This window comes from Hemicordylus capensis, chromosome 4, assembly GCF_027244095.1.
Source record: "Hemicordylus capensis ecotype Gifberg chromosome 4, rHemCap1.1.pri, whole genome shotgun sequence".
Lineage (NCBI taxonomy): Eukaryota > Metazoa > Chordata > Lepidosauria > Squamata > Cordylidae > Hemicordylus > Hemicordylus capensis.
The window spans coordinates 151,815,285-151,838,581 of NC_069660.1; the positions used below are offsets into that span (position 1 = coordinate 151,815,285).

General features: G+C 42.8%; 1 protein-coding gene across 3 annotated transcripts in view; it reads right to left on the bottom strand.

Moving 5' to 3' along the window:
• Positions 1–23,297, bottom strand: part of SMG7 (SMG7 nonsense mediated mRNA decay factor) — a 122,041-nt gene that overhangs the window by 47,513 nt on the left and 51,231 nt on the right. For all 3 annotated transcript variants that reach the window (XM_053245812.1, XM_053245813.1, XM_053245814.1), the window contains 4 exons: positions 22,409–22,571; positions 20,631–20,787; positions 9,035–9,105; positions 457–517 (listed from right to left, as the gene is read on the bottom strand). In XM_053245812.1, the coding sequence (XP_053101787.1) occupies positions 457–517; positions 9,035–9,105; positions 20,631–20,787; positions 22,409–22,571 (452 nt within the window). The remainder of the gene's footprint in view (positions 1–456; positions 518–9,034; positions 9,106–20,630; positions 20,788–22,408; positions 22,572–23,297) is intronic.

The window sequence follows — 23,297 nt, forward strand, 5'->3', positions numbered from 1 at the left end:
TATAGTTTGGACCTTTTGTTTTGCCCACCTCCATTTCCCTCTTTTCCCCTGATGAACAGCCATTATATTCCTCTTCATGCATTAGATGCCTGAAACTATTAGATCGCCAACTCAAGGGTCACTTCAAGGAGGGTGTGTGCATACATGTGCAGGGCAATGAACCAGTTCTTTCTATTACTCCTCAAAGTGGGTTGCTAGCAAGTCCCAAGTTGTTGTTCCACCATAAATCCCCTTCTGCTTTGACAATCAGAGGGCTAGATCTGGCTCAAAGACCACTAGCTGCTGAATGCCTCTTTGAATTATTAGAATTTTCAAGTGTGGTAGGTGGGGGAGAAATGAAGACACACAAGACTGTGTGCCAGCAAAAATATTAAATAATCATGACTGAATATTCAAACTGTTCAACAAGTACTATCTGCCACCAACAGCAAGTTGCTACCTTCAGCAACCACTCACCTGAAGGAAGGTCTTAGAGCTAAGAATCCTTGCAGCTCAAACTCCTCTGGAAGAGGGGTGGCTTGTGAGGGGAAAGAAATCAGACAGGGAAAACATAAGGAACTGTACAGGACTGCATTGCATCACCAAGTCTTTAGCCTACTATTAAGTGAAGATGCAGTCCAGTCAAAGTTAAGCACTTTCAAGACCAATTGATTTCTGTTGAAGAGAAATAAGCAGATGTTCTATAACCAATATCACAGAAACATAAAGATACTTAACTTTGCTTGGCTAGCAACCCCAGTTATATTTTATCCTCATGAATTTAATATAGTAAATAACATAGATTCTAAAAGCAGAAATAAGATAATTGATTCATAATTAGAGCTGCACAGATTATTCTTCAGCTTCAATATTCACTTTGAACATACAGAAGGACAGCTTGCTTACACTACACAGACTTTGACTCTGTGTCCCTCTCCTAAACAGGCCAGACAAAGCGAGTGACCATCAGCAATGGGGATCTTAGTGTTCAATAACAAACAGTTCTTAAAAGCGGCCTTTGTAGCCCTCAACATGGGTGGCTGAAAGTCCGTTCATTTGGGTGGGGGGGAGACCAGGCCAAATCAGAAAGGCAGAAAACTTGAAAGCAAAAAAGGCAGATTTTCTTTTTAGAAGGTGTGTAAAGAAAAAACAGGTTGCTTACCTGTAACAGATGATCTGACAGTGATCTAACAACATTAATGAACAATGGGTTCTGCGCCTGCGCAGACCAACTTCGGGTAAAATTTGTTAGCGCCTCGAGATGCTCCCAACCGCGTCCTGCATGTGCCCTGCAGTATCTATACCGGCAATTAGGCGTCCCTCTTTCAGTTTGTTGGCCGACTGATGTTATTCTCCTGTAAGCATCTCTGAATTCACAGATCGTATTGCTTGCGCTCTGCAGTGGGGATGGCTGGGCGGGTTTTATGAATGTCGTGAGATCACTACCAGATCAGCTGTTACAGGTAAGTAACCTGTTTATCTGGATAGTGATCTCACGACAGTCATAAACAATGGGTGAATTGTGAGCTTCCCTTGAGAAGGTGGGAGCTGCAAGCTATTGCAACACCCTTGTCAGTACTGCCCTTTTGAACTCAGCCACCACTGCAGAGTGAAAGTCTAAAGCATAATGCTTGACAAATGTTTGGTCTCATGCCCAGGAAGCAGCCATGCAGATGTTCTTTAACCTCACGCCAGACAAATGCGCTGCTGACATTGCATACGCCCTTGTAAAATGGGCCTTCACCGATCTTGGTGGGGTCACTTTTTGCAGTTCATAAGCCATCATTATCGCCTCCACTAGCCAATTTGATACTTATTAGCATGATAGTGTTTGGCCTTTTAGTTGGCTGCTTAAGCAGACAAACAGATATTTTGTTTTCCTAATCCTCTGTTCTTTTTAAATAGAACAGCACCACACTACACACATCCAGAGAATGCATTGTGTGCTCCAAAAGTGAGGATGGATTCCTGAAAAAGGTTGGCAGAATTATATCTTGGTTCAAATGAAAGTCCGAGACTATTTTTGGTCTGTAGTCTGGATTCAAGCGCATCACTACCTTATCTGGATAAAATTTTGTATATGGTTCGTCTATACGAAGTGCTAGAAGCTCGCTTACGTGTTTCACACTTGTTATTGCCACCAGGAATACTGTCTTCAGTGCCACCAATTTCATAGCAGCAGTTGCCATTGGCTCAAAAGATTTTTCCGTTAACGTGGAAAGTACAAGAGACAGACTCCATTTGTCCATGGGCTGTAGTACTGGTGGGTACATATTATTTATGCCTTTCATGAATTCCTTGCACCTAGGGTGGGAGAACACTGTTTTCCCATCCCATTCACTGTGGCGTGCCGAAATTGCTGCCATATGCACCCTAATGAAGACATTTGCGAGTCCCTGTGTTTTCAAGGATGTGAGATATAGCAACACCTTCCTTAGTGTTGCTTCCTTGGGTGTAAAGTGCTTTGAATTTGCATAGTTGCAAAAGCTCTTTCATTTGGCCTGATAATTTGTCCTGGTGGAAGTCTTTCTGTTATTCAGTAAGATTTTCCTCAGTAACATATCCTCCATACTGTAAGATTTAGTGTGGCTAGGTTTGGGTGCTGCAGCTGACCCTTCTCTTGACTTATCTGGTCCGGTTGCTGTCATAATCACCTGTGGTTCCGGCCAGACAGTCTGAGTAGCTGCGGGAACCATGGCTGTCTTGGTCACCAGGGGGTTATTAGAATTCCTCTGCTCTCGTCCTGCAGTACCTTGGCTACCGCCCTGTTCAGCAGGGCATACGGCGGATACAAATAAGAGTCCATTGATACTGGAATGCATCTCCCCCGGAGCGACTTCCTAGTCTCATTCTGAAACACTACTGCCTGCATGTTGGTGTCCCCCAACATGTGAACAGCTCTTCCAGGAGTAAGGGATTCATTTCCCATTTGTGTTGTTGGAGCACATGACTCCTACTCAATGAGTCCGCTAATGTGTTGTCCTCCCCCTTTATGTGGATGGCAATCATATGAATTTTTCATGCAATACACCAGTTCCACATTTGTAGACTGAGTTGACACAGTGGCTTTGATACGGTGCCCCCTTGGTTGTTTATGTATGCAATCACAGTGGTATTGTCCATTTGTATCTGGATCACGTGGTCCATGATGGTGTTTTGAAAAGACTGCAGAGACTTGAACGCAGCCAGTAGCTCCAGGAAGTATATATGAAACTGCCTTTCTCAAGCAGACTAAAGGCCCTGCACCCTTAGCTCTGACAGATGAACTTCCCAGCCCAGCATGGGGACATCTGTCATCACCGTCAGCATGGGCACTAGAGATTTGAATGGAATTCCCCTCTGGAGATTCGTGCTGTTGGTTCACCAGTGCAGAAAGGCCAACACCTTTTTTGGTATGAGCAGGCTTGTTCTGTGGATCGACATTGGGGCGAAATTCTGACAAGTACCACGTTTACAGCTTCCTCAGTCTCAGTTTCGCATAGCGTACTGTAGACATGCCTGAAGCCCTCAGGCCCATAAGTACCTGGATCACGCTTGTTTTCTGTAGTGGCGTTTGGAATGCTTTCACTATTTTTTGAATGCGTTCAGACCTATCTTCTAGTAAATACGCCCTCTGTTCTTCCACGTCTAGTACATCACCAATGTACTGGAGTCGCTTGGCAGGTTGTAGATCTGACTTTTTCCAATTGATGTGTACCCCCAAGTTGTTTAACAGTGATGTCACCACCTTCATGAGGGAGGTTAACTGTGCCCTTGTTCTTGCAGTGAGGAGCCAGCTGTCCAGAAATGGAAAGATGGAGAGGCCTTGCATTCGAAGGTAAGCTATGACTGCTGCCATACACTTCATGAACACCCTTGGGGCCACCGCTAGACCGAAGGGAAGCACATTATACTGGTAAATTTCTGAGTCCACCGTGAAGTGCAGGTACTTCCTGTGGTTCTCCTGCATGTCGATGTGGAAGTATGAGTCCTTCAAATCCAGCGTTGCAATCCACCTTTCTTCGTGCAGAAGTGGAAGGGTAGCTTACAGCATTATCATGTGAAACTTCTGTACCTTGACATACAGGTTCAACCAGTGTAAGTCCATTATCTGGCATATGCCCCCATCCTGCTTCAGGATCTGAAAGTACCGGGAGTAAAAACCAGCTTGACTGTGAGCCCATTGCACTGGCACAATCGCCTGTTTCTCCAACAATTCTTTAACCTCTTTTTTCAGGATTGTTTTTTTCAGGATTGGGAGTATATTTTATCCCTGTAAACTCTTGCAGAGTCACGAACTCTATTGCATAACCCGTTGTGATTATGAGCAACACCCACTGGTCTGATGTTATGCGGTGCCATGCTGGAGGTGACTTGCCAGTTTGATGGTGACCCTGGCAAGCGTCAAGGTGATGTTGTTCTTTGCGCAGATGGTGGGTATCATCATCTTGTTGGCTTTCATAAGTGCAGATGGGCCTGCTGTGCGGCCTTGTTACGGTTCTGCTTGTTAGTTCTATTTCTAGCAACATATGGCTTTCGGTTGTATCTTTGATACAGCTTTCTATAGTCCTTTAATTCATTCTCCGAAACGTGTTTTGCCTCCTTTAGTAAGGTTGATATCTTGTATAAATATATCTTTGGGTTATGAATGACTTTGCCGTGTTCTTTGATTGTTTCCATTGTTCTATTGTGGTGTCTGTTTCATCAAAAAACAACCCCTTACCATAGAAGTAGAGTGCCTCTATACAATCCCGCATATCCTGTTGTAGCGTGGTTGGACGCAACCATGCGTGCCTCAGCATTATTGCAGATGTTAGGGTGCAGGATTCTGATTCTGCCAGATGCTTTGCATTACTTAATTGCTGGCATGTTGCCATTGTTGTCTTTCAAATCTCTTTTGAAACGCAGTTGGAGTCAGATTAGCATGCTCTTCGAACAAATTCTCCCACAAAGAGTATGTATACTTTGATAAATAAGCGATGTAACTGGCAATCTTAATATTAAGGCATGTTGTTGAGTAAGTCCTCCTGCCAAGAACATCCAGCTTTCGTCCCTCCTTATCTGCTGGAGTTGTGTGGTGCCTTCCTCCTCTGGAAGATGATGCGCAATCTATTACCAGTGAGTTAAGTACAGGATGTTTCATAAGATACTCATTGTCCTCTTTCTGTATCCTATAAGTGTTTCCAGACATCTTGATGTTGGCGTGGATGTCTGGACAACTTCCCAAGCTGACTTTGCAGCCTTGATAATGACAGGTAGCATCGGTAAGTATACTGGCTGTAGTCCAGTTGTCCTTTTCATAAAATTGTACACCAGGTCAGCCAGATTCATTGTTTTTTGTTTAAGGTCCAAGTCAAGTACCTCAGCAATCTCTGCTATCTGCTGATGATAGGATTTCATCTCCTCTGTTGGTGACATAGATGGAGTTGTCGATACATTCTGGCTAGGTTCAGGGATGTGCTCCTCGGATTCTTCTACCAAGGAGTCTGAAGCATAACTTTCCGCTTCATCTGAAGAGTCAGCTGCTCATCAGTTTGGTGGCTCGAAGCCCCACCTGTGTCTGTGGCACTGTCTGCTGAAGATGCAGGTGGATTCCTATTGTCCCTCCTTTTGGTCTCTCTTGAGTAGATTGTTTGTGTAGCTGTACCCTGTGGCATCAGTGTAGACTGTGTAGCCACTACTGGTAGGGGAGGGAAGTTCATTTGAATGGAAACTATTCTTATTTTGGATCTTGGTTCTTGTAGCATGACTGTCTGCACTGATGTGTCCCGTTAATCTTGCCTGTTCGGTGTTACTTGTGTTGCAGTCTGTGTTGAGTGCGTTCTTTGCATTTGCCATTGTTGAAATAAAGAATATTCTTCTGGTGATAGGGTTATGGAGGTATCCCCCCCAACCCCTATGCAGTAGTAACCCCAACACTGGGGTGGTCTCATATGGGCTTGTGTATGACACCAAAGGTGTCCTCGGTGCCGAAAGATACTGATCAGATATCTTCCTCCTCCACTTCGACATCCAGTCCGTGACTAAGGAAGCCTTTGAACGTAATGGTTGATGGAATGCTCTCTCCAGACTCCATCAGCTTACTGATGTCTGTCACTGATGTAGGGTCTAACCAGTCTCCACCACGGACTCGACGTTGTGTGCGATGTCGAAGGTGACAGGTGTCTGCTCACTTGGCCTCGATGTCAAGGAAGTTGGCTTTGAATGTGGTAGTTTCAGCATCAATGGCAACTGTTGAGGTGTTGTTGCTGGTGAGAGAGATGCCGTTTGGTGTCGTGATTCCGGCGTCTGCTCACTTGGTTTCAATGTCGAGGATGTAGACATTGAACGTGGCTGCCTTGGCATCAAAGGAGACTGCTGCGGGGTCGGTGCCGGCGAAAGCAACACTGCTCGATGTCATGATTCCGGCCAATGTTGGTCTGATGCCGATGCTGATGGACTTCTAATTTTCTGCAACCATGTTGGAGAGATGGTTGTTTCAGATGCCTTGCTATGGTGTTTTTTCTTGTGCATTTTGTCTCTGTTTATCTTCATCAGCAGTGTGTCCACTAACGGCTTGCCCTTTCTCTTTGGGGTGGCATGAATGGCAGTCGGTCTCTTGAAGGATGTTTCTCCCTAGGAGCTTTTGCACTCATGAGAGGCACAATAGAGGATTTGTGCAATAGAGTAATGAGTTCCAGTCCCGGGTCAAGCCAATAAATCCCGCCGTAAACACAGTTAAAATTGTCAAGGGTTCTCATATACTGTTTAGCATTCCATAGTCAATGCACCATGTAATTTTCTAATACTTTCCAAAATCTGTGGATAATCCTTAAAATAGTCATTCCATTCTGGAGCCATTGAAACTGGTTTTTTAGTTTAAATTGCTTATTTCTGAGGAGCTTTAGGAATCTGAAGATGTGATTGCTAAGGCGGTCAGAAAGAAACTGAAAGAGGGATGCCTAACCGCCGGTATAAGATACTGCAGGGCACTCAATCAATCAATCAACCTTATTACAGCCATAGGCCATACAAAAGACACAAAAAAGCATTAAAACAAAACAGTATACGTAGTAAACAGAAGGCTCCTATAAATTTGACCTTAAACAAGATCTTAATCTAATAGCAACATAGAAGAATTTCGCCACCACTTTAGTGACCTCATTATTTTGGTCCTCAAGGCAGAAGTTCAAGTAAAAGGGGTCGGCTCTTCCTGGAAATTGCTCTAGCAGAGGGGATATAAGTTCTTTCCGGGTATCACAGTAAAGAGAGCAATATAACAACACATGTGAAACCATTTCAGGGAGGCCTGCACCACAAGGGCATACGCCAGAGTCTGGCAATCCCTTCTGCAGGGCACGCACAGGAGGCTGTTGGGGGCATCTTGAGGAGCTAACATATTTTACCCAAAGTTGGTCTGCGCATGTGCAGAACCCATTGTTTATGACTGTCATGAGAGCACTATCCAGATTGAATGGATACTTTCCTCAGAAAACTCCTACGCTCTCTCGCTCTCTCTTTTTGAAGGCTCTCTGAAAGGTCTGAAGCCTGTGGCAGTAGCTGACAAACTGAGGGAGCCGAGTGGGATAGCCATGGAATAGCTACAAAGGGGGTGGGGCTACCACCAAAATCTATCCATTACAATCTCTAGAAGGTTCCAGATTGTTCTCTGCTCAGGTGTGATGCAGAGAGACCATGAAGAAGAACCTCACTATCTGCAGATTCGCATTTGGGTAACTGATACCCAGCCTCTGCATACACAGTTTTAAAAAGAGCAAAAAAGGAGTTAATTCCACATAACCGCGGGTCAGGGTTGTCTGAAAATAATCGCAGAGGTCATCTCTGGCCACCATTTAAGAAGGGGGCTGTTTTGTGGTACTCTCCCCCCCAAACACACACCTTTCCTGCAATTTTTCATGGAAAAATTGAAGAATTGGTACAGGGGGGATTCCTGGACAGCTAGAGACCTGCAGAACATGGTGGGGCATTCCCCCCCCTCCACCTTGTTTTGGCATTTTTGGTTGATTTTTGCCCTTTTCTCCAGCTTCCTGGAACCTAACACCCCCACCACTCATGAGTTGTAGTCACTCACTACAACTATACCAAATTTGGTTCAAGTAGTTAGGCAGTTCACGAGTTAACCTACTTGAGCTTCAAATGTACACACGTCCACCAAATTGAACTGGGGTGGACTACATCATCACAATCTATGCCATTAAGGTGTCTCTACAGCTGTGCCCAGTTTGGTTCATATTGGTCCAGGCATTGTGAAGTTGATAGGACGGACACACACACACTCACTCACTCAACTCAACTCAACGCCAGGAGATCTCATAAGCTTACTTCCCTTAAAGAAAGAAGGCTAAAAAACCTCACTCACCTACCTCAAACATTTGCGGAGTTTAGGGCCATTTCTTCACTTGCCCATTATGTGTTATTTTCTTCCCTCTTTGTCCTTGCTCTATGGAGTTTTATTTGCCCACACTGCTCAAAAAGCAATCCATGTGATTTCATTCAAGGAGACAGCGTGGTGTAGTGGTTAGAGTGCTGGACTAGGACCGGGGAGACCCGAGTTCAAATCCCCATTCAGCCAAAAAACTAGCTGGGTGACTCTGGGACAGTCACTTCTCTCTTGGCTTAACCTACTTCACAGGGTTGTTGTGAAAGAGAAACTCAAGTATGTAGTACACCGCTCTGGGCTTCTTGGAGGAAGAGCGGGATATAAATGTAAAATAATAACAATAACAACAACAACAACAATAATAATAATTTACAATTACTCATTTCGTCATTATGTTAGATGAAGCATTGCAATGTCTCTGACAAAGTCATGAGGGTTGCCACTGCCAAATTGGACTCAACAGCAGTGTGGGCAAATAAGGAAAGTGGTTCTGAAAGTAACAGGGACTAATCAGCAAAAATGATGAGTGCTGAAAAGTCACTCATGAAAATGAAGATGAAACGAGGCAAGCAGGTTTGGCTCAGCCCGATTCACAGTAAAGTTGAATCACTATTGGAATGCACTTTGTTCTCTCATAATCTCACTCCTCATTCAATCAAATCTTCTATAGACTACTGGACAAGGGAGCATTCTTACCATTAGGGCAGGAGAGGTCTTCCTCTTGGGGCTGAAAACTGTTTAGAAGGGAAATCAGCCAGGGCCAAATGCTGCAAGTAAAGAGGAAATAAGATTTAAAAATAAAATAAGTGTGTGTGTGTGTGTGTGCGTGTGTGTGTGTGTGTGTGTGCACGCGCGTGCACGCACTTCATCTGCAAGACCTTTTCCTGAAAATGACACACTGCCCACATTACTACACATCAGCCTTCTACTTGCCAGGGACCTAGTTTTCTTTTCTGAAACAAGTCAACTCATCATTTTCTCTAAATAAAAGCTAATACAACAGTCAAATTTTATAGTATGTCTGAGAATTGGCATTGCTCACTGCCCTTTCACCCGCTTTTGTTGCACTGCCAAAGTGATAACTGGCTTCTCACAAGCATCTGCATGCATGGATAGGTGTCAGGAGAATGACGGCCTTCCCCCTCTTTGGAACATAGTTAGCAAAGGTACAATTCCCTTGGAATCCAATCATGCTTCTGTAAACATCTAAGCTAGTACAGCTCCTACAGGACTCCTGGAGAATCTCTAGCATTTTTTCTATTGTGTGTGACCATTTACACTCCCAATATCTTGGACCTGCAGCATTTCATCATTCCTTTTCACATTAATTAAAGTGGCCAGGATGTTCAATTCTTTATGGACTTAAAATGAGCTGGACAGAGTGGGAGATAATTTATTTCTAACTTAGCTTGGACCATAACTTCCATCCTTCGCTACAGGGAAGATGGGGAAACTTGAAGATATTTCATTTCTCCAAGGTTTCTTTCAATTCCATCTAGTCGTTGGATGGATAGTTCCATCCAATCCTTGAATGAAACGAACAGGCAAATTTCTTGACTGTTTCACACAAATGCTTGCAGGACAAGTATAGGGAAGTGTCCAGGTGTCTATTTTGTCCATAATAGGCAAGATTCACTACAACTGTACTGTTTATTAAATTGGTTCCACTGTACTCCAAAACCCATATTAAAAACTCAAGACTAATTTGAAGTCCAGAGTACAGATTATTCACTGCAGAACCTCATTACTGAAGACGTTAAGTTGCAGAACAGTGCCTTTCTATCCAGAAAGACAGTGACTGAGTTAGCAGGCAAAGGAAATAAGGCAAGAGGCCTTGTACATATTTAAACACAAAGGTCTCCCTTTTATTTCCTTTAGCTGTTTTGAGGGAATTAAATAATTGAAGGGAAACCCCTTAGGAACTGATGTGGAACAAAGATTGCTACATGCAGTCATTGAGTGGAAGGACTGTAGATTTTCAGGGCTGACTCAAGTACAATTGCTGCCAGTCTGAGAGACTCTTACAGAGCTGGCAGCAATTAAGGCTGCCATGTGGCGGCAAGTAACACAACTTCTTGAAACATGAAGTCTTCATGACTCTTCTTGTTGAATACCGGTTTCTCATATAAGAAGGTTTACTGTCATGTCTCCTTGCAAGTTGCACATGGTTTGACAGCACTGCAATCTGTTTCACTATCCAGCTTTATTGGAGATCACCAATACAGGGGAAGCGTCGAGACTACAATATAAGCATAAGTACTTGGTCCATTTTCAGTCTCATTGTATGTAGAGGTGAAGTGAAAGCAGCAAGATCCAAACAGCATTACCCAAAACAAGGAAAACCAATGGACCTCATAGGAATATAGGAAGCAGCCTTATACTGAGTCAGGGCATTGGTCCATCTAGCTCAGTCAGTATTGTCTACACAGACTGGCACCAGCTTCTCTAAGGTTGCAGGCAGGAGTCCCTCTCAGCTCTATTTTGGAGATGCCAGGGAGGGAACTTGGGACCTTCTGCATTCAGGTATGCAGATGCCCTTCCTGGAGTGGCCCCATCCCCCAAGGGAAATATCTTACAGTGCTCACATGTAATATCCCATTCATATGCAAACCAGGGTAGACTTTGCTTAGCAAAGGGGGACAATTCATGCTTGCTTCACATACATTTTACATATTATGTAGTGGCAAACCTGGGATTGCCACTAAGAGCATGCTCAACAGCAAGTTTCAGCCAACCATTGCTCCCTGAGACATGTACCTGTATTATAGGGTTTGCAAGCATGTTTATCATATTAATACACTTAAAATATCCGTGATGTACATCTAAAAAGTGTAACATCTAAAAGGAGTTTTAACAGCTAGTTAGCACTTGGAAAGCATGTGGCCTCATCTTCTTAATCCCTCTCCCACCTTAAGACTTACAATTCTAAGTAATTCTTGTAATTCTAACAACTTAGGGGTTATTTCCCGTAGATATTATGTTGATTCAAATGGAAGTAGAGAGAAGCAGCATGTCCAGGAATTTGCAGCCAGTGGCAGAAATCTAGATTCCATTTTTACTACTTTCTCCTTACACTTTTGTTTTAGTCTGTTTTCTTTAATATCCAAGATATTTATTTTATTTATTTAACAAATTTATATACCACCCAAAATTTATGTCTCTGGGTGGTTTACAATAAGAACAGTACAAATTAAAACAGAATTAAAACATTAAAACAACTTAAAATTTGACACAATCTTAATACTGTCAAAAATTAAAAACTGTAAATCTAATTAAAATCCTGGGTGAACTAATGTGTTTTAACTGCCTTTTAAAAAGTTGTCAGAGATGGGGAGACTCTTATTTCAACAGGGAGCGTATTGCAAAGCGACAGAGAAGGCCCATCCCCAAGTAGCCACTAGACAAACCGGTGGCAACTGTAGACAAACCTCTCCAGATGATCTCAAAGGGCGGTGGGAGTCATGGTGAAGAAGGACTTAAATACTCAGGGCCTAAGCTGTTTAAGACTTTATAGATTTTTATAAGGCTTTATAGGTTTTATAACAGGGGGAGAGAAAATGGCCCTATCCACCCACAGCACAGTACCTCCAGTGACTGTTGCTTGTGTCTATCTTATGTTTCTTTTTAGATTGTGAGCCCTTTGGGGACAGGGATCTTATTTATTATTTCTCTGTGTAAACCGCCCTGAGCCATTTTTGGAAGGGCGGTATAGAAATCAAATTAATAATAGGTTATAACCAACACTTATTGGCAGCCAGTGTAGCTCTTTCAACATAGGAATAATATGGTCTCTCCAAGATGACCCAGAGACCAACTTGCCTGTCCATTCTTTGCCAACTGCAGTTTCTGGACTATGTACAAAAGCAGCCCCAAATAAAGTGCATCACAGTAGGCAAGTCTGGAGGTAACCAGTATATGTACCACCTAGTACTCAGGAACATAATCTAGTCACCAAAATCTTCTTCTAAACTTCCAATCACATATATGAACTGCCACCATCAGCAATGAAACATACACTGAAAATAAAGGTTATAAAGATCAGTCAAGGCTGAATTTAGTCTCCCTCCATTTATCTCTCCAGTTTGTTTGTTTATCATTACATGAGGAGGGGGACTATTAAAAGTTTAGCTGATATTTGTTAATCATTTTATTATGGTTTTTGTATACCAGTTTGTGACAAGATGGGAATTTTATATATTGGTGGATATGTGGTTTTGTATTTACAACATACATACTACTTTTGTTATGGCAGAACTAGTGCTTTTTAATTCTTATTTTCTTCTCCACTGGATTATCTTCTTTGAAATCGTTTTGCATATACAGTTGTCCAATAATTAATTGAACTTAGGGGGAGTGTTCTGTGAGAGTTTTAAATTCTATTTTCTCCGATGACTAGATTTTTAGTCAAGCCTACAGACATTAATTCCCTCCGCCCCTCTGTATCGCTGTTTGAACCTCCCATGGATTTTTTAGGAGGTAGCTGAATGGTCTTTGGAGGAGAGAGCCAGTATGAAGGGAGTGGTGCGATTTAGGGTGTGATTTGAACGCAGAGACATACAGAACTAATTTATGTCTTGCCTGAGAGATCTTTCCCCTTTATTGTATTGATATTATAATATCATAAACGGTACTGAAGCACATTTAATATTGCATATTAGGATATATTTGAGACATAGGTTTGAGGTACATCTAAAATTACATATACGTTTTTGAGCTCTTACTAGTAGGATTGAATTCACCAATTCTATTTAGATTCCTTCATCCGTTATTTATAACATCAACACTCAAATGGAAGAGAACTGTATAGCACTTTGCTGGTGAAGTATGCTGCTGAGGTTCCTGTTGTAAACCGGTTATCTGGTCTGATAGAACAAGGAATTTAAAATTCTCTGAATTCACTTTCGATTTGGCTAGAATCATGGATGTCTTTTGATCATTTTAGATTTTCTCAGTCCATTAGCTTAACATATAAGATAATATACTATATCTCTCATTTAATGTAGCTGGGATGGAAAAGACTAGAAGATCCAAGATTTTTTAAGAAATTTTCTTTTTGTTTAGTATTGGAGAATAATACATAACAAAACATATTTCATTAAACATATACATTATAAGACTCAGTTAACCCACAATGAAAGTTTTCAAATAAATTTCTTTTATTATTTACACAGGTCTCAAATCAGGTATAGGACAAAATTAGAGCAAGGGAACTTATACACTTTCTCCTATAGAATACAGAATCTAATCAATACTTAATAACATTTTTTGAGCTTGTGGTGCTCAAACCACAGAGTATCGGGGATGTCGGGCTCTGCGTTTGAATTACTCATATTATTTCTATTTTGTATGTCATAGTTGGATTGGTTCTCTCCTCTTTAGACCGCCTGATAGTAGGATGATCAATCATGCTGGGGCAGACTTTTTCTTTTTTAATTTTCCCTTGAGGGGTTCAAGATTCTTTATTGATAGCTCCTGATGCCTAGATTAGGACTTTCTAGATTCAACTAACGCTATTGTATTTTTCTTATGTTTTGGTTTTGAAGGATAAGACCTTGTATGTAAACTTGTTTGGTCTTGTTGGATTCTCAGAGATGTAACCTTTTCTGTTTCTACTTATAATACTAATAAAAGCATTTTTTTAAAAACCTAAAGCAAATCAAACTTAATTACCAAACTGAGGAAGTCAGCTTATTAAGAAGTGACCTCAGAGTAAATAAAGCATGTAATTTGCATTCTATACCCAACATATTCTAAAATGTAGTAGCTAACTACAAAATGTCACCTCCTCTGATGCATTATCTTCAGGTCACATATCAGAAAGATATAGTGGAATAAGCAGCTTTGACTGAGGTGCTATCATCTGGCCTTTAGTAAATTGCTTGATTACCATCCATCTCAGCATCTCTAATTATCTTTCTCTGAGTGGGTACAATCAGTCAAAATATCCTCAGAGAGGTTACACAATTTTAAACTGTCTCTGGAGATAAACAGGATGTTCACCTGTAACTGGTGAGTTATCCATTCTGGTAGTTATCAGTTGACATCCATTAGTAATGGGTTCTGCACCGGCGTGGAACTCTCTCGACCTGGAGTACCACAGCTCCTCGTGGCATTTCCACCCCACCAGTGGTCCCTCTAATTTTTTTTTCATCTCTCTGCAGAATGAGTTTCGTTCTGGACAGCAGTATCAAGGCTGTGTGTGTGTGTGTGTGTGTGTGTGTGTGTGTGTGTGCGTGTGTGCGCATACATGCATTCAGAATGGGGCCTTCCTGTTTCAGGCTGAGCGGGATCTAAAATGAACTTGTGAGTGTGCACACATGCACACACCTTAGAGGGAACAGTGCGCTCCACCCCACATGACTGATATTTAAGGTGGGAGAAATGCCACTCCTTGAGTTCCTGGATGACCACCGGAGGAGACGACCATCCTTACAGTGTTACAGGTGAGTTCTTTATAAGAGATTTGGACTACTGCAGTGGGGAGGTATGGGAGGGTCTAATGCACAGTTTTTCAACGTGTGGGTCCCCAGATGTGATTGGACTTCAGCTCCCATAATCCCCAGCCCCTGTGGCCTTTGGTAGGAATTGTGGGAGCTGAAGTCCAATTACATCTGGGGACCCACACGTTGAGAATCCCTGGTCTAATGGATCACTACCAGGTCATCAGTTACAGGTGAGCAACCTGTTTATCTGGATTGTGATCCACTGAGCTACATTAGTAATGGGTGTTTAGTTAGCTATGTAGGAGGAGGGAGCAGTGGTTATTACAACACCCTTTTTAGCACCTATCTCCCAAACTTTGCCTCTGCTGCAGATCACAAGTCTATAGCACAATGTCTTACAATGGGGATTTCTGATCACCAGGTTGCTGCTTTTAAGGATATGCCAGATAAATGGGCAGCTTAGGTAGCATAGGCCCTGGTAGAATGCGCCGTTATGGATTGTGGGGGGGGCTATATTTTTTGAAGCTTGTAGGTTAACAGAATAAGCTCAACCAGCCAATGGGATAAGCTCTGTCTAGATATGCAGTGGCCTTATGCTTTACCTTTGTAAGTAATGAATAGTCTTTGTCTTGCGAATAGACTTCGTCCTCACTAGATAGAAGAGTATGGCTCTTCTGATGTCTAGAGAGCGAAGTGCTCTCCCTAGAAGGATCAAAGGGTTTCTGAAGGAAGTTAGAAGTACAATGTCCTGATTAATGTGGAAATCAGATACCACCTTAGGCAGGAAAGTGTGGTTAGTTAGCATTAGGACTTTCTCTGGAAAAAATTGTGTGTGTGGCTTAACCATTTGTAGAGCCCTTAGTTCACTAACCCTGTGGGCCGTGGTGATTGTTACCTGCCTGACAAATGCTGTCAATGTACTGAAACCTTTAGAGGCTGCATAGCATCTAAATCTCTTCAATTTTCTCACATAGTTCTTATGAGTGGATGGTTTTCTTATTTAGCATGATCTTGTTTAGAAGCCTATCCACCACGCTGTTAACTTTAGGGTGGCTAAATCAGGGTGTAGTACTTGACCCTTTTCCCATGACAGAAGATCCGGGTAATGTGGGAGCATTCTGTGTCTGTTTTACGACAGTCTAAGTACTAGTGGAAACCAAGACTGTCTTGGCCACCAATGTCACCAGAATGCAAGTTACTCAATGTAGCAGCTTCATCACCATCCGGCTTATGAGTGGAAGTGGAGGGTACATGTACAATAGATCCTTGATCCAATCCAACTGGCATGCATCTCCTAGAGACTGCGGATTGTGCCCTGCTCTGGAGCAAAAGCTCTTGCATTTGGTGTCCTGTGAGGTTGCAAACATCTATTTGATGCCAATTCCAGGCCCTGAATATTGTTTGTAAATATCTTCTATCTCCCACTTGTGGTGTTCCGAGCATGCGAAGGTGTGATTCAGGCTGTTGGCCAGTACAATGTCTGTCCCCTTTATGTGTGTTGCTTGAAGAGATGTGATTGTGAATGCACCAGTGCCAGAGTTGGACTCTCAAGGCGAAAAGGGATCTCAAAACTGTTCCCCCCTGCCTGTTGAGATTAAGCAATTGCAGTGGTGTTGTCTAGCTGGACTTGCACTCCTTGATCTCTTAGCATTGGTAAAAAGGCTTTGACAGAAACACTGCTAGGAGCTCCAAGAAGCTGATATGAAGCTGCTTCTGGTGGTAGGTCCCTTGCCCCTGGACCTTGTTACTGTTGCAGTGTCCTCCCTGACCCGTTAAAGAAGCATCCATTGTTACCCACATCATAGGTGTCTGAGTATGGAATGGGACATCCTGTAGGAGGTTCTCTGATAATGTCCACCATCACAAAGATTGGATGATTTGGGGAGGAATGGTTAACCTTAAGAACATAAGAACAGCCCTGCTGGATCAGGCCCAAGTCCCATCTAGTCCAGCATCCTGTTTCGCACAGTGGCCCACCAGATGCCAATGGAAGCCACAGACAAGAGTTGAGGGCGTGCCCTCTCTCCTGCCATTACTCCCCTGCAACCTTAGCAGAGGGCTGTCCAAATTTGGGTGAAAGACTGAGAGGAACCATACTTGTTTCCTCATTTTCAGTTGCATATAATGGACTGTATTGCAGGAAGCCATCAGGTCCAGAAGGCACTGAATCTGTTGTGCACACTGTGTTGGCTGCATTTTGAAATTCTGGATCAGGTCCCTGATGGTCTGGAACTTTTCCTGAGGTAAATATGCCCTTCCTTCTTGAGTATCTAGAATTGTTCCTATATAGGCTATAAACTTCACCGGATCTAGGTGAGATTTCTTCCAGTTCACTTCTATGTCCAGGTCTTAGAGAAGCTGCAACAGAAAATAACTCTATGACCCCTTTTGCTAACAACTCCTTTACCTCTTCCAGCAGAGCTGGTGTCGCTCTTATAAAGCAGACAACCCGGAAGTTTGGTCTCTTCTTGAGCTCTAAGGCATAACCTGCAGGAGGACCCAACGATCTGATGTTATGTGTTGCCACGAAGGGGAATGGCTTGCCAGTTTGATGGATCTGGCAGTAGATGATGTCATTGAGATCGTATTGACAACTATCTGCAGTGCCATAGAGATGGTATTGGTGTCTGCTTGGGTTTGGTTGAGGTTCAAAGCCGTTAGCTTGGGCAATGGGCTGGCCCAATCTTCAAAGATGCTGTTTTGGGGCCTCTGTTTGCTTAATACATTGGCTACCCTTACTTTTGTTTTGATATGGGCATTTGTTATAAGGTTGATGGGGCTTTCTGTGGTCTCTTCTATCCTGATCTTGGTCTTGAGTAAGTCATACTTTGATGAGTATAATGATGAAGTAGCAGAAGTGAAGGTCTTTGCCATTAATTAGTATTTATTTATTTTTAAGATTTTCCATGGTGGAATCTGTCTGTTTGCAGAACATATGCTGTCCATCGAAAGGAAGTCCTTCTATCTTGTCTTTCATATCCATTTGCAGTGAGGCCAATCTGAGCCAGGCATGGCACCTTGAGGTAACTGCTGTAGTCATGGCTCAGGACTCTGCAAGGAGTTTCGCTGTGCTCAACTATTGCCGTGTCAGTGTTGTTGACTTTGCCATGGTTTGCTTAAAGTGTGCTCTGAACTCCTCTGGAGAGAGTTTATCTAAATCTTGCTCTGTTTCTGAGAGTGAATGATTATCCATTCTGATTATTCACCATGCAGGCTTAATAACTGGCAATTTTAACCAATAAACAAACTGTCGAATAAAATTTCCTGCTCATCACATCTAACTTCCTGCACTCTCTATCCCCAGGAGTCACGTGTCAACATCCAGACTTTGATGTGGTTGTGCAGTCTATTACTAAAGAAATGGGTACTGGGTGCTTTTGCTGGCAAGTATCTTTGTCTTCCTGCACTCGGTATAGACCTTCCAGCCTCCTTGAAGTCAGAGTGTAAGTATGAACAACTTCCCAAGCACTTTGTGCTGCCCTTGAGATTACAGGGTGAACTGGAAGAGCTACCAGTTGTGCTGAAAGGGATTTGGCCATAAAATTGTATACTGGATCATCAATGGTCACAGTCTGGGTCTTCAAGCCAAGGCCCCTGCCATCTCTTCAATCTGCACATAATGCGCCTTCATTTCCTCTGTTGGGGAGATATGAGAAGGCGTTGCCACATCTGGAAATGGGTCTTGAAGGACAAATCTGAGGAGCCATGACAGCTGCCTGGTTGTGAATGCATTGATTATTGAGATTCAGGGGAAGTACGTGGTATTGGGTCACATATTGGAGACTGTGGTGGTGGAGACTGAGGTGTGAGAGTCTGATTTTCAGTAGATGTGGTGTGCTTTTTAAGCTGTGTCCGTGTGGTAGTTGTAACCACTACTGTTTGCTCTTGCAAAGCTGGTTGCATCTGAGTGGACACTGCAGTAGTTAATACCCTCCTTTCAGTAGAGAAGTTGGTGCATCTCCTGCTGCCAGTATTTGCACTGATACACCCTGGGAAAGGGCAGTTGTTAAGGGATTCTCTGTGGAAACCTGTGGACTTACAAGATCTGTCCTCCTGCTAGTCATAGGAGAATAAAGACCTATTCCCCTTGTATTGGCAATCTGAGTAGTAAGATGTGAAAACCCACAGGAATGCCAGCTCGTTGAGGTCAAATGAGCTGCTGTTAGTACATAACAAACTGGTGGCCTTGTCTGTGTAACCAAAGGAGCTGTTTGTGGATTCAGAGTAGTCGACAGATGAATTTGATCCTGTGTGTCTGTCTGAGATAAGAAGCCTCTGAAAGTAGAGGTTGAAGGAGTACTGGTATTTGAATCCAGTATGGAAAGGAGAGTCTGTGCTGTCAAGGGATCAAGTCCCTCATCTGCGCTCTCCAAAACTCCATCTCCATTCTCATCCTTGATGTCAAAGGTAACAGGATCTTGATGTCATGGAGTATTATGCCTTGACACAGTCAGTATCGGGGTGTTTAGAGGCGATTCCCAAGATCTGCTGATGAACTGGGGGTATTGGAGATTGCATAGGTGTTGTGGCCAGTGATAATGACGCTGGATTCGGTGCCGACAACAGAGACAGCTTCGGTATTGGCACTGACGGTTTTGGCGTCAAAAGAGGCTGTTCTGCTGATTTTCGAGGTCGAAAATCTGCTGATTTTCTGCTGATTTTCGAGGTCGATTTTCTGCTGATTTTCGAGGTCGAAGCTTGTTGAGCGGTCCTTATGGGTTGTCTCTGCATCAAAGGAAGCTCCAGCATCAATGGACGCTCAGAGACCCCACTCTGAATGCATGTGTGCACACATTGCATTGATAGTGCCACCCAGAACAAAATTCATTCTGCACACAGAAAAAAAATTAGAGGGAACACTGGCAACTACCGCAATGAAGTTATGCAGGTCTGGTCCTTGCCTGCATGTAGTACTGCCTGGGAGCCCTATTTATACTACCTTGAGTTCCATCATGGAAGAAAGGCAAGATATACGTGTAATAATGACTTAACAGATTCTTGCATACAGGTGACAATACCAATTCTGAGGGGAAGATGCCCCATTTGTGTATGGAAATCCTGACTGAGGACACTGTCTGAGAAAAGTCTGAAGCTACAAGTTTTCCAATCTAGTCAAGGATCAAATGTCACTAATAAAGCCTCTTCAGGATCAACCAGTAAGGTAATCATTGTAGCAACGTTTCATTGTAATCATTGTGGCAGTTAACTAGAAAGAACAAAATGTAAAGAGAGGCACAAAGAAGGAGAATGGTGGTTGAAAAACTTGGAACAAGTGGAAGATACTCCATTGCTGAAAATAGCTAGGTCATCTAATCTGGCAAGGAGGAGGAATATACAGGACATACCTAGCTAATTAGTGAAAAGCTAGAGAAAGCATATGTGGAAGCTTCTGAAGCAGATAGGTTCAGTGAGCAGAGGAACTAAAGGAGGATGCCTATGCAATTGACTGCACAGGTGCAGCTAGTACTCAGAGATCTTTAGGAAATAAACAGTGGAGCTTTAGCCACAAGCCCTAGCATTTATATAGCATTTTACAACTATCTTGTCAATATTAATGTCACCATATTGCACATACAGCATTGAGGGTAAGAGATGCCAAAGACCATCCAGAGAGCTCATGGCAGAGGCAAGACTTCTTCCAGTGGCTTCCTGTTCACAGCTTAGTCTTATTTACTACACCACAGCAGCTTTCAAATGCCCAATTTCTTTATTATCTATCTATCTATCAAATTTGTACACTGCCCCAAACTTTCATCTCTGGGCGGCTTACAATAGCAATCCAGTCCATTAGTAATCCAGTTAATGCAAGCAACAAACAGAATACAGTTTTTAAAAAACCCAATACTCACTATTGTCTTTCATCAACTACAGTTTCCTGAAATACACTGGGTCTAAGCTTCAGCCAATCCATTGAGACTTTGAGAGCAGGAAGGGGGTAAGAACCCAAAGATTCTTCCTGGTAATCATTCTGGAGTGGACATTTGCACAGGATTCCAAGAAAAGACACTGGGGGGAAATAGAGATTATGAACTTGAGTTGATGGCTAAGCTAATATTACTTATTTGGCTATGCTATCTCACTTTAAAATTGGGGTGGCGGTGGTCAGATCTGTCATAATGAAATTAAACTGACACCTGTACTCCAAATTTGACCTCTGTGGAAAAACTGAAAAGAGAAAGAAACATTAGATAGAAAACATTAAGTGCATATGAGCTTATGGACAAGCTTTTGTACACAGCAGCACACATTTCCATTTTGTGGGCAACAGCACTGACGCTTTTTAGAGCAGGGGGTTTCTTAACCTTGGGCCCCCAGATGTAGATGGACTACAACTCCCATCATCCCCAGCCATGTCCATTGTGGACAGGGGCCCAAGGTTAAGAAACCCTGTTTTAGAGGATTTTACAGCAGGCTACAGCCACAGAATGGCAACCATAAAGCCAAACTCAATAATGATAGCAGTACAGTGCAGCAACTACATTGCAATGAAAGAATCAGCTCTACCTCTTAGTCAAAGTATGGGTATAAGGCTAGAAGACCCCAACTACCCAGCAAAGTAAGTTAGTCTATAAGGAAGTATCTGTCTATGAAACCTTCCCTAAGAAATAAAATCAACCTCATAATCAGTCATAAGCCATCAGCTTTGTGAAGCTACAAATTATGGCCAAACTTCCCTCAGCTTGATCAAGAAATGTGTCACCAATTACAACCATCTGTAGAGAACTCTTTAAAAAAATCATTTCACCCAGGAGTTCTCAAGTGACATAACACTGGCTGTACGGCATCACACTGCCTTAATATTTCATCTGTTTTTGTCCGAGTAATGGACATCAACTGCTGCTCAGTGAATGCCCCCAAAGAAAGACTGTTAAGGCACTAGACAACTATGGGCAAGACCAGGGAAGCTCTGGAGCTTTGGGTGGCGGGGGGTGGGGAGAGAACTGTGACATCTCTGAATTATCCAATCAATCTATAGCTTTTGCGAAGGTTTTTAATCCATTCTTTGTTTTAAAAATTCCCTGGGTAAGTGCCCCCCGCCCCCCGAACAACCAAAGATGTACACTTTCAGAATTCCCACAGGTTAGAACAAAGGTGGGCAGGTTTGTGTGGCCATCTGGCCCCTAGTGCTAACAGAACCCCCCTTAGGCTAGTTGGGAAGAAGGAGACCCCAAGTCACTGATGCTATTTCTGCCACTGCTGCTTTAAACTAGCAGCAACAGCAGCTCAGAATAGTTAATACTGTATAGGAGGGGAAGAGGAAAAGTAAAATAAAACAAAGGAAACACAAGTAGCAATAAGGATGCTTGGGTGGTTGCTAAGCACCACACAAGTGATTCAATTATTTCCCCTTCTCTCCTGTTCAACAGTAACTATTTGAGTTACCCAACTTGAAAGGTATGTTGCTGTCACTGTTGCATCTTCATTTGCAAAAGCACCACGACCACCTCTTCTTTGAGTGGCTCACTGAAAACTGGCTAATCATCAACAAGCATGATATTCTGCCCACCCCCTGGGCTAGACTCTCATCTTAATAACCAGTTTACTTGGCTCTCAAACAATCTGCCCTATATCCTTGCAGCATACTGGGACAAGCTTTGCTCAAAGATCTGTTACTTTTAACACTTACTGAAGAGGGCCAACAACTGTGTCCAACAGAGCTGTTCATCCTGGCTGTAACTTTGCTGCTCCGTTTCATTGCTAAAGTCTCGCAAGTGATGCAACTGAAACAGGTTGATGACGGTAATGTGGACTAGCTGCTGCGAATTGAAGGTTTTTTGGAATAGCAGCCTCTATAACAAAGAACATACATATTTTTGAAAGATTGCTGTGTAACATGAACTGCTACCGCATTTGTATTCTACTCCTTCCTCCAATAAACTCAAAGACACCATCCCTTTACCCTCACAATCACTGAGAGGTGATCTTTGGCCATCACTCCTTTTTGTGCCTCCCAAAAATATGCTCCTGGAGATTCAGAGACCTCCAGGAACATATTTTTGTGAGGCACAGAGGGCTGCAGGGGGGTGGGGGGTTACACTGAAAAACTGCACATCCCCCCCATGATGGAAAACCTTGCTTTGTGTGTGACATCAGCCTGAATGTTGGCCAAGAAAACATTACCAATATTGAACAGCAAGGTACAGTCTATTAAAACCAGAAAAATCAGTCAGTTAAAAGTTCAGCAAAAAAAAGCATCAGAACAGGGCCTGAGATATAGATCTTAATGCATAAATTGGTTACTATGAGTGCAGGTGGTCCTAAATATAACTTGGTGACAGGCTATATAGGGATTTAAATTGGGCCTGGAAACAAAATTGGCAACTAGTATAAGGTAAGTTGAAGGTCAGCTTAAGTGGCGCAGCGAAGAAATGCTTGACTAACAAGCAGAAGGTTGCCGGTACGAATCCCTACTGGTATGAAACACCTAAATTGGGCAGCAGTGATATAGGAAGATGCTGAAAGGTATCATCTCACACTGTGTGGGAGGAAGCAATGATAAACCCCTCCTACATTCT